At 37.5% G+C, this 20,399-nt stretch overlaps 1 protein-coding gene across 2 annotated transcripts in view; it reads right to left on the reverse strand.

The window, feature by feature from the left end:
- Nucleotides 1–2,355: 2,355 nt before the first annotated feature.
- Nucleotides 2,356–20,399, reverse strand: part of LOC126458220 (transmembrane protein 104 homolog) — a 124,299-nt gene continuing 106,255 nt past the window's right edge. For both annotated transcript variants that reach the window (XM_050095117.1, XM_050095116.1), the window contains exons 7-10: nt 15,222–15,321; nt 10,440–10,545; nt 10,245–10,338; nt 2,356–5,302 (exon numbers count right to left, since the gene is read on the reverse strand). In XM_050095117.1, coding sequence (XP_049951074.1) covers nt 4,524–5,302; nt 10,245–10,338; nt 10,440–10,545; nt 15,222–15,321 — 1,079 coding nt within the window. In that variant the 3' untranslated portion in view covers nt 2,356–4,523. The remainder of the gene's footprint in view (nt 5,303–10,244; nt 10,339–10,439; nt 10,546–15,221; nt 15,322–20,399) is intronic.

Below are 20,399 nucleotides of genomic sequence, written 5' to 3' on the forward strand. Positions count from 1 at the left end.
ATAAATGTAGTAGCAAATTTAAGTACATTTTATGATACAAATTACTCTTACAAAAATATTTCTTTTTAGGTATGAAATATAGCTGTGAAAACACATTTTTTTCCAGAATGAATTATGTTATGATTCTCATAAACAAACAAGTTCTGGAAAAAGGCAAATAAAACTCTGCCAATATAGTACTTTACAATTTTCAATTTCTGTACACTTTACACAATTATACATTATAAATTCAGGATAGATGTTGCGAATACTCATTTCTGCATATATTCATATTTTGTAACAATTATGGCTGACACAAAATTTACTAACGATAAATTAAAAACACAATCAGTTTTATTTCACAGATGTAAAATTCATAGTCCATCGACAAATAATATGAAGATATTGCCTGTATCACAACGCACTGGGGCACCATTATAGAAACCACACATAAACCAAGTAAACTGTTACACACGAACTATAAAAGCAAGATTTATTCACAAGCTCAATTTGGAACCGGATATGCCAAAAGATTATAAACTTTGAGCTGCATAAGAATATGTAAAAATATAATGGCAAATAAAACTTCTCACATAAACAGTGATCATTTTGTTCCTTACGATAAGAGTTGGAGTTGCAGAAGGTAAAAATGAGTTACACTCGTGACCAGCTTATAACATGCATTCTTCAGAATGCACAATAGATGTGTATCGTGCACAGAACTAGGCTGTCCCTGTGCTGTAGCCAAGACTGGACCAATGCATATCTATCTATCTCTCTCTGTGTGTGTGTGTGTGTGGGGGGGGGGGGGGGGGGGGTATTTGGTTTGTTTTACTCAATTTATCGTTCATAAACAAAAATAGAGTATTAAACTGCACTGTGGAACTCACTGAATACACATTGTTTTACAAAATGCTCATAATCTCTAGCTGTTAGTTCATTTTGTGGGTATCGCACAAAAACAATTACAATTACCAGTCTCAAAAAATTAAAAGTAAGCAATAATGTACATTAATATAATCTGGTCAATTAAGAATACCTACAAATTGTCAGAATGGACCTCAACACACAGTTAATGTACCTGAATCAGTGTGAGTCACATTACATACAAAATAGCAAACTTTAGGAAGAACGTGAGAAATACAACAATATATCAGATATTCCATATTTCACATTGTTTAAATGGATACAGTCAATATAATGTAAATATGGTGGCATGTCACTTTCTATAACCTTTAAACAGCAGTTTGAAAGAACTGGCATATGCAGAAGGTTGCAGAAACCTACATATTTCCCTTTGCTTCTTTCTGAATGCTATTAGTCTGCACCTGACCTATTCTGCCTGTGCCTATGTCAAACACTGTCCTGTTACATCAATATTACAGTTGCAACATTGCACGAATTACTGGAAGAACAATGACAATATTAATTATAATATACATGAGTAATCAAATATATTCTATTACAGAAGAAATGTTGCAAAGTAGCAATGAGAAATTCAGTACAATGAATGGCTTCACTCAACAGATTAGAATTTTTGTTAACAGCAGGTATGTCCTGACATCTAACATTTTTCAGAAAATCTAAAATAATCTGTTATATTCAGTACACACTAGTTCTTTACAACTTTCCAAGGTTTCCATAAGTATGACTATATAATACAACTATTATACATTTACATCTTACCTGCAGAAGCAAGACAAAGGTTGCTATATACATTTATTACACATTTTAACAAAGTAAATTCTGTGTGGGAAGATAATTATAAACATAAAAACAAAATACGCAAACTATACAAGGTTCACAACCGGTAATGTTAAGAAATATCGTACTTAGAAGAAAATGCAGTCCCAAATACAAAAACAGATAAAAATGGTTTTCATTTGACGTATGAAGGGAAGCTTTTACTCTCTAGGTGCTTTTACTGGAACCTCTAACCCTTTCCACACAAATTTCGCTTTAAATCATGCATAATTATACTCATCAAACGTAATAAAGCTACAGGGTTTTACTCTGAAGAGAGAGACCTTGACAGCCCGTTAAACCACTGATGTCCACAATCAATTAAATAATCACTAAATGCACAATATATCACAAGCATTGCACTTATCTGAACAGTGATTCCTGAAATAGTAGTTCTCGTAACTACATGACCAACACAAAAATGATGTGTTGCTATGTGACACATACAAATTCATTGAGACACTGATAAGTGAGAGTAATTGGCTTTTAAATTTTTGGGCGAAAGAAATCCAACTAATATATATATATATATATATATATATATATATATATATATATATATATATATATATATATACAGAGCTAGAAAATATATATATATATATATATATATATATATATATATATATATATATATATATATATATATATATACAGAGCTAGAAAATATATATATATATATATTTTCTAGCTGTCTCGTTCTCCAAGTCTCCATTTCACAACTTTTTCTTTAAAAATATGCACGCAAATATCTCTCTGTTTCCTGTATGAACAGAATATATTACGGCTGAGGATGTCTAACTAATATAGGTTTACCCTACAAAACAATAGATGGTTGTAAGAGAATAACAATTACTTTTTAATTCATAAGTGAAACACACACCTGGAGGTTTATCATCATCTTTATGATACTATATTCCCATTAAAATTACTTTGTGATTGACAGATTGCAATGGTGGAGGGCAGTGTAACTACAAAACCAAAATCAGACAACACAGTGAGTACATGACCACTCACTGAAAAGTCAGTCACAAACCAGTATTAATTAAGAGTACAAAAATTATCACACACTCGATAAGAATAAACGAACACACTCCCGTGTCCCTTTTCCCCTATGGTTCTTCACATACCGACAGTAATAACAAATCATCATTAATGAAGGACCGATTTTAGATCAAAGCAACACAAGCTGCCACATAGGGTGCAAGCTGAAGAGGGCACCAGGAGCGTCGCTTCTGTAAGACTTCTATACATGACACATCATAATTAGTAGCGGCCTCTTGGGATGCCAAGCTAAGAGGGGTGCCCAAGTGCAAGATTTGTATAAAGTGTATACCACAATGAGCAGCAAATCTGACACGGGTGGAAGTCTAGGAGAGAAAAAAGGGGAGGGAGAGTGGAGGCACCAAAATATAAGTCACTCATTTGGAAAAATTTCTTGAACCTCCCTGCATTAGTGCACTATACTACACAAGAAGGCACATGCTCCTACCAAACAATGAGAAAATTTTTTTTGTCTAAATTTTATACTGGATAAATTTCCACTTTCCCATCTTTTATTTTAGATATTCAAATTCCATCATCAGTTTCAGGATTCTAATATCTCATCTTTAGATCTCCATGTAGTAGTTCTGATTTTTACAAATTCGCATATGTCATCCAAATCAGGGTGGCTTCTTTAACGACTATCATATGTGACTAAGACATCCACTATTAATAATTCTTTACTGGTCTCTTTTAGTTGGCTTGGTGGCTCAGTGGTAAAGTGCCAGACTACAGATACAAAGGTTTCAGATGCAATTCCTGGTCAGTCCTAGGATTTTTATCTGTCACTTATCACTTCTTTCACCTCTTAATGTTTCTTGGTGTGAAAAATAATGAGCTGCACGGTGGTTTGAAATCCATGTTAAATTGTGGGTCCATCTGTAACTGGCTGGGTGAGTCAGCTCAGAGGTCAGAGGAAGGCAATGGCATACCACCTCCAACAGGGCCAGGTGTAGTAAAGCACTCTGATCTTCAAATGAACTTTTTTGTAGCTCTGCTGGCTGGCTGGCTGGCTGGTTGAAACTCAATAACATACAAGTGAACCGAAGCTCACTGCTATTCTTACTGACATGGAAAACATCCTTGAGTGTGTGATTCATTTATGAACATACAAATGGTCATCAAGTGTCAACATTACATAAAGGGATTTAACTATATACACTAAACTTATCAAGTGCTCATACAAACATGTTTCCAGATAAATACATATAAAACATCTGAAAGAAAATAAGTCATCATCTACAACACTAAAATATAAAAAAAAGTAAATCCCGGTTTTACTTTTCATTTCTTTTCCTTCATTGCTTGCTTCATAACAAACTGTTCTATATTATGATTTGTTTAATCACTACCACAGCCCCATTATATCATACTGACAATTAATATGAAGCTCACACAATTAAAGATGGCTTGCATCATAGCACCAGATGTAAACTTAGGAAACACAATAAACAGACACTTAAAATTCCATAAAAAGTGCTCTGCATAATTAAAAGAGCAAAGTAAATCACTTAAAACACTGAATAAACCACTACACTGTCCATGGACAATAAATGAAAATAATGAACATTATAACAACTGGAATGGTTGAAGTCATTCGAACTACAGAGGTTTTGCACTTCATATGTAGAGTACAAAAGTAAATAGAGTGAAAAATGACATACTTAAAAAAAAATTCCTGGTAATGACTGTTCCACAATACTTAAAATGCAATAGTTAGCACACACATTAACAGAGGAATTAAAAATACATCTGAGTCACATTACATAAATTTTAATAAAATTTACAGACACCAGAACCAAACAGGCAATGGCCCAAATAATGACAAATATTACCCAGCCTCTGCCTGAAAATGGCGAAGAAAAGTCATTTTTCACACCCATCCCTATTACTTCCATTGTCTTCTTCCTAGCTGCCAAGACTAGGGCTGCTGGAATAAAATACTGGATGCCAGCACCAGCATACGATCCAGTGATAGCTACCAATTTTTTCAGGTCTTCAGTTGTAAATGCTACAACAAAAGGAGGAACTATAGCGAGGAGAGGGAAAACAACTTTACGAATGCACCACCTATAGTGACGGCCATCTGTCAGGAACAGTGACTTCAGATTATTGCGCAACGTTATTGCAATTATCGGGAAACTTGTGCTCAATGTAAAAACAGGGAAAAGGGCGAGGAAGTACTCTATCACTTTCATTAAAAGTCCTACATCATCAGAGTTACAGTCACCTGAGCCTCGTGGTCCAAAGTCTAGTGTGTAGAGGTCATCCAGATGTTGAAACGCAAATGCACCTGTCATGGCGAGCAGTAAATAAAAGACAGTTATGAGCAAATAATCCAGCGCCAAGCAACGTGTCAGTTTTGATTTGTCTGCTATTGGCGCGACTAGAGCAGGCAGTGAGTGATGGCACATAAATGAATAGACGCACGCGCCAAACAAACTGGGAACACCCAATAGGTCAGCAGCTGGTGGGTGGCCCTTGGGCCCTTCAACAATAAGTTTGTATGCAGCATACACAGTCATGAAGCCAAAAGCTGGAAATAAATGAATTTCTATATCAGAAATAGAAACAATTACAAGATGACTGTACAAATAGCAGTTTTACATATTCAGTCTAAAGTAAGGAATCAGAAAGGATTCGAGAAAACAAGATAGGCAAGGACTACATGGAGACTTTGCCAGGGACCTCAGGTCACTGGACAGCAAAAAAGGAGGGCAAAGCAACAAAGATTTTTCTTTCTCTCTGTATCTTTATGGTATACCAGATTTCTCCTTTTCCCAATTTACACATAATTTGTCCATTGATTCCATGAATGCCATAGCATGCATCATGGTACCTGTTTTTAAAAGTTGAATACTCACTATTTTGGATTACTTCTGTTCTACACCTTTAAAGTCACAAATTACATTATTTTACAGTTCTTTGACATTACACCAGTTTGCTTTAATTCTGAATCTGAATAAGCATGAGACTTTCTCAAAAATATCTACATCTACATTTACATCTACATCTGTACTATGCAAACCATTGTGCAGTGCAAGGCAGAGGGTACGTTCCATTGTCCAGTTATTCCAGTTATTAGGGTTTCTTCCCATTCCAATCATGTACGGAGTGCGGGAAGAATGACTGTTTTAATGCCTCTGTGTGTGTGCTGTAATTATTCTAACCTTGTCCTCATGATCCCTAAGTGAGTGAAATGTAGAAGGTTGTAGTATATTCCTAGAGTCATCATTTAAAGCTGGTTCTTGAAACTTTGTTAGGGGACCTTCTCGGGATAGTTTACGTCTACCTTCAAGAGTCTACCAGTTCAGTTTCTTCAGTACTTGTGTGACTCTCTCCCATCATCAAACAAAATCACTCCACTACGGGGAACTGATTGGGAATAGGTTGAGAACTGTATAGACCCCCGAAATGGGACAGGTGTGCATCACACACAGCAAGCTGCCACTCAGGTAGCTGACTGTTTGTGGGTGCCCACAAGGTTTTTTTTAGGCAAGGTGACTCTCCACTCAATTCAGATAATGACAGCTGTAGGAAACCCGGAAGTATTGGTGTAAGATCAAAAGAAGTGAGAGAATTAAAATCCTAATGGTTAACTTTCGAAGCATTCAAAACAGAATGCTAGAGTTTCAAGTGCTCCTGAAAAGCAGTGAAACTCACAAAATATTAGGTACAGGAAGCTGGTTGAAACCCGAAACCGAGAGTTTTGGGAAAAATTTAAGTGTATATCAAAAGAATAGGCCAATGGGAAATGGAAGTGGTGTATTTGTTGCAGTAGCCAAGAAACTCAAATCCACTGAGATAGGAATTGAAGCTGCACGTGAGATTGTTTGGGCAAGACTCAGTACCAGAGTTGGGCATAAAACGATAAATGGATCCTTCTATCGCCCACCAGTCTCATCTCCTGATGTAACCGAAAATTCTGGGGAAAACCTCAGTTTGTGCTTAAATTCCCCAGTCATACTGCAATCATCGGTAAAGACTTTAATCATCCAACAATCAACTGGGAATATTACAGTTTTGTTAGTGGAGGGCATAATAAGACATCTTGTGAAACATTCCTAATACCTTCTTGAAAACTACCTAGAACAGATAGTTTGGAACCCCGCTCACTGAAATATTTGGATCTAATGGCAATAACTAGACTGGGCCTCTTTAAGGATATTCACACTGAAACAGGTATCAGCGAACAGGATGCTGTTGTGCCAACAATGATAACCAAAGTACAAAGGACAAATAAAATAAACAGAAAGATGTATATGTTCAGTAAACCACATTAAAAAATCAGTAAGTAGTGTCATATCTCAACGAGGAACTTGAAACTTTCAGTACAGGACAGGAGCATGTAGAGGAAATAGGCTCAAGTTTAAAAGAATACCGGGTAGCTAAGTACCCAGCAGAACAATTAATAGAAGAAGGGACTGTCCGGTGTACAAACTATGAGACTATAGTTATAGAGATGCTGAAAGAAACACATTTGGCTGTCAAGATGGCAATATTTGAAGCCTCAGGGCCTATCGTACCAGAATACTGTCAAACAATATTTCACAAAATCCAAAGAAATTCTGGTCATATGTAAAGGCTGCTAGTGGCACCAAAGTTCATGTCCCTAGCGAATGACACAGGAACTGAAATAGACGGTAGCAAAGCAAAAGATGAATTGCTTAATTCAGTTTTTAAATGTTCCTTTAGAAAGGAAATCCCAGGAGAATTGCACCAACTTAATCTTCATACCACTGAAAAGATGACTGAAATCAGTATTAGTGTCAAATGGTGTTGAGAAACAACTGAAACCATTAAAACTGAACCAAGCTCCAGGACCCACTGATTATATACTGAATTTGCAGATAAATTAGCCCCTCTTCTAACTATGATCTATCATAGATCCCTTACAACATTTTCTCAGTTCCAACGTAATGAGGTACCTTAAACAGAATGACCTCCTCCATGCTGACCAGCATAATTTCCGAAAACATCAATCATGTGATACCCAACTCACACTTTTCTCAAATGACATAAAACCTATGGATCAAGCATTTGACTCAGTACCACACCTATGCATATTGTCAAATGTTCGATAATATGGGGTATCAAGTGAAATTTGCAACTATATTACAGACTTCTTGGTAGGGAGGGCACAGCATGTTATCTTGGATGAAAAGCTGTTGTCAGATATAGAAATAATTTTTTGCGGACAATACTGATAGTAGCCCCAGAATTTTTGCCAATGATGCAGTTACCTATAATGAAGTACTGTCTGTAAGTATCTGCGTAAATATTCAGTCAGATCTTGATAGGATTTTAAAGTGGTGCAAAGATTGGCAACTTGCTTTACATGTTCATGGATGTAAAACTGTCCACTTCACAAAATGAAAAATCATATCAACGAGTCATTTTTGGAGTCGGCCAACTTGTACAAATACCTTGGTGTAATACTTTGTAGGGATATAAAATGGAATGATCACATAAGCTCAGTTGTGGGTAAAGCAGGTGGCAGACTTCGTTAATTGGTAGAATACTGAGGAAGCACAATCAGTCTACAAAGGAGATTGGTTAAAAATCACACATGCAACCCATTATAGAATATCACTCAATTGTTTGGCACCCCTACCAAATAGGATTAACTGGGAATACTGAATGGATTGCTTCCCCTGTCCACTACAAATTGTTGCTCCCGTCTGATGTGGTTCAGTTTAAGTCTGGCCTAAGCAACCGGAGATAGCGGTCATGTGTGTTTGTGAGGTGTGGTGTGTGTGCATTTTCCTTTTCTGATGAAGGCTTGGCAGAAAGCTTAATGTGTAACACTCTTTACATTGTGCTTATCTGTTTCTCAATGTGTCATCTCTATGGTGAGTAACAATCTACCATTTCCATTACTGTTTTGGTGCAGTTCAATGTTTGATTGAACAATGGAAACTCCAGATAGGAATACAAACAATGTAGGAAAAGATAGATTGCTACTTACCATAAAGAAGACACATCAACCTGCAGACAGGCACGATTAAGAAACACTCACATGAAGCTTTCGGCCACAGCATTTGTCAGTAAAACACACACACACACACACACACACACACACACACACACACACACACACACACACACACACACACACATCCGAGATCGCCAACTCCAGCATCTCGGGATGGAATGCTTGGCGATGGTGTGTGCATGAAGTGTGCTTGCTTTTTGTGTGTGTGTGTGTGTGTGTGTGTGTGTGTGTGTGTGTGTGTGTGTGTGTAACAGTAGGAAGAAGAATGTTTTAAGTGTTCATTAAATGCGAATGATTCACACCAAAATTGACTTTTAAAGGGCTTAGCAGACACTTATATGGACCAGGCACTTAGTTATTTAAGGGGAAACTAAGAAAGCAGCAACCAATCAAAGAATAACATTGGTAATGCCTTCTGCTCCCTACTCACTGTTGTCATTATCACACTGTTAATGCAGGTGTTGATTATCACAGTCAGTTTCCGATGAGGTTTGCGACTGGTAACACAAATGTTATGATTTGTTTTCATTACCTGCTCTTTTTCTCCACTGTGACATGCATTTAAAGTTAAGACACAAAATGTTGTAGTGCAATCCTGCAAAGCAACTGAAATGGCATGTTAGTGGGCAGTTTATGAATGTGTCAAGCACAAAATAGCACTGCTTTTTCTCATACAGCTATTCAACATATGTGCATAACAGTGTTCTAACATCACCCAATCCCATGTTCGGCTGTCAACACAAGGAGAAACTGAAGAGTCAGGCAATTGATTAAGTTATTGTTCTGATACATGTACAGGGATAGGTACAGGGATAGAATCATTATAGTAATTTAACAAAGCCAGTTTTTATAGAAAATTCCACAAATATTTTGTAGTTATCTATGCTCCATCAATACAGAGGTCAAGAATGCATGATTAATGTAATCACGGGACTTATGGATAAACAGAAGCATCTATTATTTTTATGTTTCAACTGCATATAAGCATGTTCTATCCACTTTAAGGATAGAAATTAGCTACACTACACTTATTCATAATGTTTGGATACAGAAAGCATTATGTACAAAATCTCAGCCTGTACTTTCTAGATAGTGTTGCCTTCCAGAAATCTGTCACACTTTCTGCATCAGAAATATTAATATGTCATCCTTTAAATGAATGTAATTATATAAATTTAACAATGGAAAATCCAGGATTGAACATAACAATACCAGAGAAGGAAAGTTGCTACTCACCATATAGTGGAGATGATGAGTCACGCTAGGCACAACAAAAAGATTCACACAATTGTAGCTTTCAGCTATTAAGGCCTTTGTCAGCAATACATACACACACACACACACACACACACACACACACACACACACACACACACGTCTGCAGTCTCAGAGAACTGAAACTACACATACTCCGCTGTATGGTTAGTAGCAACTTTCCTTCTCTGGTATTATTATATAAATTTACATATATTTTTGAACTTACCAAGCCATCGCATAACTGATGTCAATATCTGCAGATATTTTGTTTTCTGCACATTGAAAAATACAAAAGGGCCCAGTGTACAGATGAATACTCCCTGCAATTGAAGTTAAAATTAACTATTGTACCTCAGTTGCACTGAATTCTAGCACACATAGTATACAGCCTATAAATCTACCAACAAAAGTATCAACTCACAAGAAAGATCCTGTAGGCATCTGCTCTTGTAATATCTGAATTCTCCCAGCACAGTGCACTTACTGGTAGTGTCATGTTGCATGAATAGTTGGCGGGTTGGTATGTGCTGGAAACAATGACATTCTGTTATCTAAATGATCTGAAGTGTGGGAGACTAGGTAAAGAGTAAGAGGCATGCTAATGCTACATGAAGACAGAGGTCCAATGGCCACCACAATGCAGGAAAGCTGTTATTACAAAACATAAGGCCATGAAATAGAAAGCACAAAATTGTGTGAGTGATTAAATTTCTGTCCAGCTAGTCCCTTCTTTTATATCTTACCTATATACTGTCAGTGACTGTGCGGATGTAAACACATGTATGTGAGCATATGTAGTTCTTTTCAAAATTGATAAATAATTTTAGATGGGGTCCATTATTCACATTATGTTTTTTAACCAATTCATTTAGCTCTGTTATATAACAAATTTTATTGTTTTTGGACTGCTATCTTTTACTTCCACTGTATATCCATGTCTACACCAGATATAACATCCGTGAGATTTCCGAGAACGTCATCGAGACAAAAGGTGGATGCACTAGTCATGTAAGAGCGCATACTATGATTGGAGCAGATACTATGCAGTAGCTGCTATTTTTCTACACCACCAGGAATTAATTTCCAAATGTACACTGGCAAACAAATCTTGTGCACTATGGCAGTATACAGTACGTTTTTTATAACTGTATAACTGTTGTGTGTTAAGTATGAATTCTTCTTGAACAGTCTGTCACCAGGGCCTAGGTTCAAGTCTGACTGCTACACACAGTTTTAATCTGCTGGGAAACTTCAACTACTGTATTTTATCACCAGCGTAGGACAACACAAAAACTTCTTGTCTCACTGCTTACTTTCATTAGTAAATCACATGTGCAAACTACAAAATCATTACATGATGTAAAATGCAACAAATTTGATCTCAGGATGGCATGACAGTCAAAATATGTGGCAGACGCTGTTAAAGAGAGGCCGAGGAAGGAAATAATTGTTATATGTAAACACTCGACATATATAAGTTCAACTAAATTGGAAACAAAATGAGACTATACTTAGAGAAATATTTGATGTGGCAGGCTAAAGTCTAGATCAGGGCCAGTGGCAGTCAATGTGGTGTTCCTCTACAGCTTATAGATTGGCAACGCACCCATTTTGTGCAACCCGTGGGATGATACACATAATCAATGAAAGGCACAAAAATGGGCAATGAATTTCTAGTGCCAAAATAGAAATGATTCTCTTCATTGCTGTTGTCACAAATATTTTACTCCTTTCTTCCCCAAGTACAGGATGTCATGAATTACAAGGTTGTGGTTAGTTTGAAATGTGAGAGTTTGGTTTTGAGCTGACAAAGCCAATGAATGTGAAAGTTACAAAACCTGGATAAGGTGACAGAGCAATCTGTTGCTTGGCACAAGGCTGAGGTTAAGTTGGAATGTGATGGTTTGGTTGTAAGCTGGTGAAGCCAATGAAAGTGAAAGTTAAAATAGCTGCTTGTGGTAACAGACTGATCAGTAGCTTAGTTCAAGGCCTTGGTTAGGTTGGAATACAACAGTTTTACTTGCAAAAATGAAATTAAAAATCCTTGTTGTCACATACATTTGACTGTTTCTCCTAATACGTCACGAATTATGAAGTCATGGTTAGGTTGGAACTTAAAAGCACAGCTTAAAAGTTAATAATCTTGGTTGTCAAAATATTTTCCCATTTCTTCCAAATGTGTTATTGATTTCGGAGGTTGTGATATACTGACATGCGACTGTGAAGGTATACCTTCAAAACAGGTCATCTGTCCACTGCTCTCTCATTGTCTGTGTATACCCAGTAGCTGACCACTTCTTTCATGCCCATCGCACCTCACGGGGAGAGTGCTAACAACATTGCTGCACGAAACATGCAAGTACAACACTGACCCTGATCTATATTTTTACTGACATGGCATGTTAGTGCACAGCTTCTCTTTTACTTTAGACTATGAGATTATGTGATGACAAAATCTAAGAAGCTGATGGTGTCAATTTATGCATTTACCAAATATATCCAGCTGGTGTCAGTCAATTTCATAATAACAGGTCTTGGATCTAGTACTCGGCAATGTCAGACAATGAAGTGGAGGGTTCCACATATGGTTCCTGGTGACCAAATCTTCATTTATTTGTGGTGGAAGGGTCTGGAGTGGAGACCACTAAACCTCACGAAGCAAAATGAGATGCTGCTTGATAAAATGAGCAGCAAAACTGGTACATAAGCTGCTGAACTGACATAAAATGGAAAGGCTCTCACCAGAATGGGATCTAAACAGCACATTTCTTTACTTTCAAAGTAGGATCCAAATGAGAGCCCACTACCCGCATTAAGTTGCTCATCCACTGCCTCCTGAGTTAAACCGAAAAAGATCAACTTATTACAGTATTAAGGTTGAAACATATTTACGCAGTAATATGCCACCCCAAATAATTCCTTGGTAACCCCTTTTTTTGTGTTACATTTACATGTATTCGCTGGAAGACACCTTATGGTGCATGGCAGGAGGTACTTCTGGTAGCACTATCATGCCCCCCAGTTCTTGTTCCATTTGCCGATTGTCTGTGGAGGAAGAACAGTTGTCAATAAGCCTCAGTACGGACTCAAATGTCTCTGATTTTTCTCCGCTGTGGTCTTCTTGTGAGACCTACGTGGAAGCGATGTAACGTAATGTAACGTAATCTCCGTAATGTGTTGATGCTGAAACCCCCACCCCCATTAGTCTAACAGGATAAGGGTCTAACACATGAACCAGAAGTGTTTTGTAAGCCACTTTTTTTGTGGATGAATTACGTTCATTGGAAGAACCTCAAGGAAATCTAAGACTGGCATCTGCCTTTACTACAATTAATTTTAGGTGGTCATTCCACTTGATGTTGTTCCTGATGCAAACTCTTACATATTTAACAGCTGCAGTGTTTCCAGTGGTTTGTAACCAATGGAGGAATCAAATAGGAACGGATCTTTTAAATGACTTCATATTTGCCACTAACTACGCTATTTATTTCAGTACTCCCTAATGCACCCACTTGAAAAAGGACCTTAGGTCAAAATTGCATTAGTGGATTCTGAAATAAACAGTATGGTCGATTCTACAAGACTGATTCCATAACAAATACAACTGTGTAAAGTACTGGATCTCTTCACCTAATTATGGGTGATACATTTCATTTATTTACATTGAAAATCAACTGCCAGTTTCTACATTAATTGCTGATTCTTTACAATTTGCTAGTCATCTGGTGCAACCTTTCTATACACAACAGCATCATTTGCTAACAGTCCACAGAGCTTTTGACATTACCCATTAATTTATATACATATTTATTCATATTATATATTTATTGTATACAGAACAACACTGTAACTCTCCCTCGCAGAACTCTAAAAATTATTTTTACATTTGTCAATTTCCTCCCATTAAGAATAAAAACACAAAGGAATGTCTGACTTTAGCTGCCAGTGGGCACTGATTTAAATCAATGGGGAAAGTTGAAAATTTGTGGCGGATCAGGATTCAAACCCGGGTCTCCTGCTTTCTAGGCAGATGCGCTCACCACTGTGTAATCTGGACACTGTGTCATTGCAACTGCTTGAGCTACTCTAGCACGCCTCCTGTCAGACCCAAATTCTCAACTTATCCACACACTACTGATATAGTACCCCTTGCCCATTATCCTCATTATTCACAGCATTTCATTTCACAGATTCCTGTAAGAGTTCTAGTGTAGTGTGCATCTGCACTTAAGTGATCAATTGGTCGTTCTCACCTCAGTCGTATACATGGTGACCGTTTGGACAACCAATTGATCACTTCAGTGCAGATGCACACCATGCTCTAACTCTTATGGGAATCAGTGAAATGCTGTGAGTAATGAGGATAATGGACAAGGGGTGCTACATCAGTAGTGTGATGGATAAGCTGAGAATTTGGGTCCAACAGGAGGCATGCTAGGGTAGTCCATGCAGTTGAGATGATCACTGTGTCCAGATGGCACAGTGGTCAGTGCATCTGCCTCGTAAGCAGGAGATCCGGCTTCGAATCATGGTCTGGCACAAATTTTCTGCTTTCTCCATTGATTTAAATCAATGTCCACTACCAGCTAATGTCAGTCATTTCTTTGTGTCTTCAGACATTGCACATACCATTAAGAATGATTATGTTCAATTCTATATGCTAGGAAATCTTGAATCCAGCACAGACCTGGTTCAATGTGCAGTAATAGGTTGCTCCAGAAACTTATTATAAATTGCTGCTAGAAGGGGAGCAATTCTTTTACTCTGAGTAGAATCTCTACACTATCTCTTTGAGTTGAAATGCCTTTCCACTGTTGAGCAATTTTAACTGACATTTCTATTCTGATACCACTTCTCAGTATCTGCCATTTCAGTGTTGTGAGGAAATGTATTACGATCTTCTGCAGTGAAAGACGTTGGGGAGACTTTCTGTATCCTGTTACTAATGCATATGAGTGCACCAAGTGTGCTCTCACCGCACACACGCACTTGAATTGGGTGCCAACTTGTTCAGAAGTTAAGAATAAAGCCATATTTGTTTGACTTGTATTATTTGATTACTACACCGTCAAATTCAGTATTTCAGGCTTCTCTATGTTCCTCTACTGATAGTACACCCACCTCATTAAAATGTTGTGTAGTTTTTTGTCCTTTCTCTTCCACATTTTCTCTTTAGTTTTTTTAAATGATACACTTGACTTACCAAGCAACATCTGCCAATGATTTTGCCACAGCTGTTCCATAGATGGATAGATCTCCATATAGATAAACAGCAAAGCACAAGAAAAACAGTGTCCGTCCACCTGTAGACATAATAAAATAGCCACATTAATATTAGAACATATAACACATTTCAGATTGTATCAACTGCAGTACGTCACTACACTGGTTTCCATAGGTTTTTGAAAATCACAAATGGTAATTACTCAAGAAAATACAATAATGACATTAAAGCTTGCGATTCAGTAACTATGGCAATGTTGCATGAAACTATCACGAACAGACAAGTGACGTGGCATACTACTTGCACCATGTGTACACACAGGATAAGACAAATGCTTATTTCATAGGAAAGCAGTAGGTACTGTGTAATAGGCAATGAGGTTAAATGTTCATGCTCTTACCTACATGTTCCTGTCCAGAACATTCAGCCAAGGACAGTCAGAACCTATAATTTACCCCACTGTTTGATATTTACTGCTATTCATTAAGTACTCAAAAGAGAAGGATCACAGCAAAATTCCAACAACAGCGCCCTTTGCTACAGCCAGCAGTAAAGCCGGCCTTGCATGGGATATGTTTCTCATCATGAGAGACACTAAACAAGATCTTCTACATTGTTGGTACATGCTCACAAATGAGGTGGTACATCACACTGAATGTGCACTTCATCATGATTTTGGACTACAATACTCTCCACCAGCAGCTGTCAGCTATATCTGGCACATAAATCACACATTGTTTACAAATATGGCCGTGCATAAAATACCTAGGTGACCATTTTTAGTGATTGTCAAGTATGAGTGGAGAAATTGCAAAGAATATTGTGGCCATACTGATAGACTAATCAACAATTTGTATGCACATTTAAGAATTTACACTGGCATTCCTCTGAAGTCATTAACTCTAGCCTAACGCATTTTACCTTTTCAAATATGTGGATACATATCTCAGCTCTGTGATGTTTACTGTGGCAATTGTTACATTTAAAATTTTACAAACACTGCTCCTCTTTCACTTCATATAGTAAAATGAATGGACATTTGCTCCCTCGTCCATATGCTACCGCTATTCCATCTTTAGTATACACTGTGCTGAACTGCGAGGAATCAGTCAGATGTAAACAGCAATCTTGCAATTCTCTGCTAAAAATGCACAAAACTGAGAAACTCATGCTTGAATGGAAAGCATTCATAGTTATACATAACACTGAATATTGCACAACATACTACTACTAAATTAATACAAAAATCCTGGAATCTTTTAGAAAACATGAAGGTGAATAAAAATACAGTGTGTCCATAATTAAAGTTCCAGTTTCAAAATGCTGTAGGTTAGAGAGAACCACTGCTTAGGATTATGTCAAATTTGAACAGTGTATTATTGACACAGTGGGAAACATCATGGGAAAAAAACCTTAACAAAAATTTGATCAATAGATAGCGCTGTAGGTGTCAGAATATGCACAGATTAGATCCTCGTGGATGTGGAACATGTCACTTTTTTTTTTTTTTTTTTTTTTTTTTAAAGCTGAAATAACAATACTAATAGTATGAATATATACAATACATCATTTGTTTCTATTAAAAAATTCGTCAATGGAGTAGAAGGAGTTGGCCACTAGTAAGTCTTTCAGGCTCCTTTTAAACTGATCTTTATTTGTAGCTAAATTTTTTATGTTTGCTGGCAAATTATTGAAGATGAGTGTTCCTGAGTAGTGGACCCCTTTTTGAACTAAAGTAATTGCTTTTAAGTCCTTGTGCAGATCATTTTTGTTCCTGGTATTGTATGTATGAACTGAGCTGTTTGTTGGAAAAAGAGATACATTATTTAGGACAAATTTCATTAAGGAGTAAATATAGTGAGAGGCAGTAGTTAGTATACCCAGTTCTTTGAAGGGGTTTCTACAAGACGTCCATGAATTTACTCCACATATAATACGTATTACACGCTTTTGGACTCTGAAAACTTTTGTTTGACTTTAAGTGTTACCCCAAAATATTATACCATATGACATTATGGAATGAAAGTAGGCAAAGTATGCAAGCTTTTTCACTTTTATGTTGCCTATGTCTGCTAACACTCGAATTGCAAATACAGACTTGTTAAGGCGTTTCTGCAGTTCTGTGGTGTGCTCCTCCCAACTGAATTTATTATCAAGTTGTAATCCCAGGAATTTAAGACTGTCAACCTCTTCTATCTGCTCTTCTTCGTACTTTATGCATATGCTGTGTGGAAACCTCTTAAGCGCTCTGAATTGCGTATAGTGAGTCTTTTCGAAGTTTAATGTCAGTGAGTTGGCTTTAAACCATTTATTAATATCCATGAAAATATCATTAGCAGATCTTTCTAGAACTACACTCGACATACTATTTATTGCAATACTTGTGTCATCTGCAAACAAAACGAACTCTGCTTCTGGCAGTGTAACTGATGAGAGATCATTAATGTACACAAGAAAAAGCAATGGCCCTAAGATGGATCCTTGTGGGACACCACATGTAATTTCTTCCCATTCTGATGATGACTGATGACTTAATTCACTAGTCCCTTGCACTGACACCCTTTGTTTCCTGTTAGCGAGGTATGACTTGAACCATTTTGCAGCACTGCCCGTGACACCATAGAATTCTAATTTATTTAAAAGGATGTTGTGGTTTACACAATCGAATGCCTTTGACAAATCACAGAAAATACCTGCTGCTTGTAACTTGTTATTTAATGAATTAAGTACATTTTCACTGTAGGTGTAAATAGCCTTTTCGATATCAGAACCCTTCAGAAATCCAAACTGTGTTCTTGATAATATGTTATTTGTGGTCAGATGGTTGAGAAGCTGCCTGTACATTACTTTTTCTAAAATTTTTGAGAATGCTGGCAAAAGTGAAATCGGTCTGTAGTTTGATGGTATCTGTTTATCCCCTTTCTTGAATAGAGGCTTAACATTTGCATATTTCAGCCAGTCAGGAAATGTCCCAGTTATAATTGACTGGTTACACAAGTAACTTAGAATTGTACTAAACTCACAAGAACACGCCTTAATTAACTTTGTTGATATTTCATTGTAATCACTAGAAGCTTTGTTTTTAAAGATTTTATTATGGAAGTTATTTCTTTTGGTGAAGTGAGTGACATATTCATGTACCTGAAGCTATTTGTAAAGGCGGACAGACATGCACCACATGGCCGTTACTCTGTGTCCAAGATGCCCACCATTACTCGATCCATGAAGGATCATACATTGCTGGTGAAGCTCTTTTAAAAGAATGGTGACTGTGCATCAGTAGCCCTGCAGATGACCTGGACACTCAAGGGTATGAAAAAAGGCATTGCTCTGATGTCTGCTAAGAGTGAAGAGGAAATGGTCACAAAATTCAAAAAGACAACTTCTTTTGTAGTTCAATGCAGTAGATGGAGGAAAGCAGTTGATCTGACATCTGTCAAAGATGTGGACAACAGCAGAGGGGTCAAATAGTGGTGTGCAAACATGCAGCGGATGGGGAACTGCCTGAAAGTTGGACATGCCTGCGAGCACAGTGCATAAAATCCTATGAAACATCCTGCATTGCTATCCACACAAAATCACCCATGTTCAGGAGTTACTCCCTGCTGACCTGTCAGCAAGACAAATGTTCGCTCTGGAATTTCTTCCTCACGTGGAAGTGGCCAATGAATGGGCATGGAACATTCTCTGGACAGATGAAACCCATTTCCATCTCCAAGAGGATGTCAACAAGCAGAATATGAGCAACAGAAAATCTGCATGCACATCAACCAGGACCATTTCATTCTGCAAAACTGACCGCGTGGTACAGATTGACAGCATTGTTACCGTAGGCACGTTTTTTTGAGGTGATGAGTCCAGCGTTTCCTGTTACCTGCACCATCACTTGTAAACACTATGAGAGTCATTTGCATACCAACATAATTCCAACCCTTCAACAGTGTGGATGTGCGAGTAGTATAATTTTTATACAAGATGGCACTCCTTCGCACATTACACAGCCAATGAAACAGCTGCCACACAGGCATTTCGGAAATGCTAGAATTATCAGCTTATCTTAATCCGTGTGACTTTTGGCTGTGGTGTTATCTAAAAGATGTGTTCAGTGTTCCAGTTATGAACATAACTGAATTAAAGGCATTCATTGCACAACACATTCTGAACGTGACTACAGCATACTGAATGTGTCTTGTGCCAGCCCCACAACAACTAGAAACTGATGCCATTTTGCTTTTTATGTGATTTTTTGCTCCAAGAAAATAAAAAAATAAAAACTGGGTGTCATTTTTGTTTTTTATGTGATGTTTGGACACAGGGCAATTACAACCCAGTGTCATTTTGCTTTTTATGCAGTTTTTGGCCTTAGGACAATTAAAAGTCAATTTTTCCCATCTGATGTGGCACAATCTTCCTGTAGTGGTTGCACTTACCAATAAACCAGTGTCACAACTGTTGACTGCTGAACTTGTGCACTCGTGCACACTGAACACTGTGAATGGTGTAGTGTGCAACTTACACCATGGCCATCATAGTGACATTCGTCTGTCATTTGCACGCAACCTCATTTGCATTAAGACACTTATCTCCACTGGTAAAATTTTTGTTAAATTTCTTTTGTTCCATGACGTTTCTCCCAGAGTCAACAATATGCCATTCAAATGTGACATCTTTCTGAGCAGTGGTCCTCTTCCTGCAGTGGTCCTCTTCCTGCAGTGGTCCTCTTCCTGCAGTGGTCCTCTTCCTGCAGTGTTATGAGACTGGAACTTTAATTATGGGGCCTGTAGATTTGAAACCTTTCACACCTCAACTCATGCCTCTACCCACCACAACACATTTACCATGTGTTATCTGTTCCTGTGCCTTTTACCTTATGATGTCCTGAAGCCTTTAACCATTGATTTGTCTTTATCTGACATTTATTTTAAGTACAAAAAGCCTTTAACCAGCAATTTCCAGTCATTTCGCTATAACAAATCATACCAAACATGATGATTTCGAGAGATCCTCAATGTGCTGGTGCTTCAAAACAATCTTCCTTTGTCAGAAAAGTACCAAGGACAGGTTTTTTAAAAAAAGAAAATTGCACTTGCCAAGTAATGATCCTAGCTCCTATGGAAGTAGTCCCCTTGGCTATCTAGACACAGTTGCCAATGTTTG

This window comes from Schistocerca serialis, chromosome 2, assembly GCF_023864345.2.
Source record: "Schistocerca serialis cubense isolate TAMUIC-IGC-003099 chromosome 2, iqSchSeri2.2, whole genome shotgun sequence".
Taxonomy (NCBI): Eukaryota; Metazoa; Arthropoda; class Insecta; order Orthoptera; family Acrididae; genus Schistocerca; species Schistocerca serialis.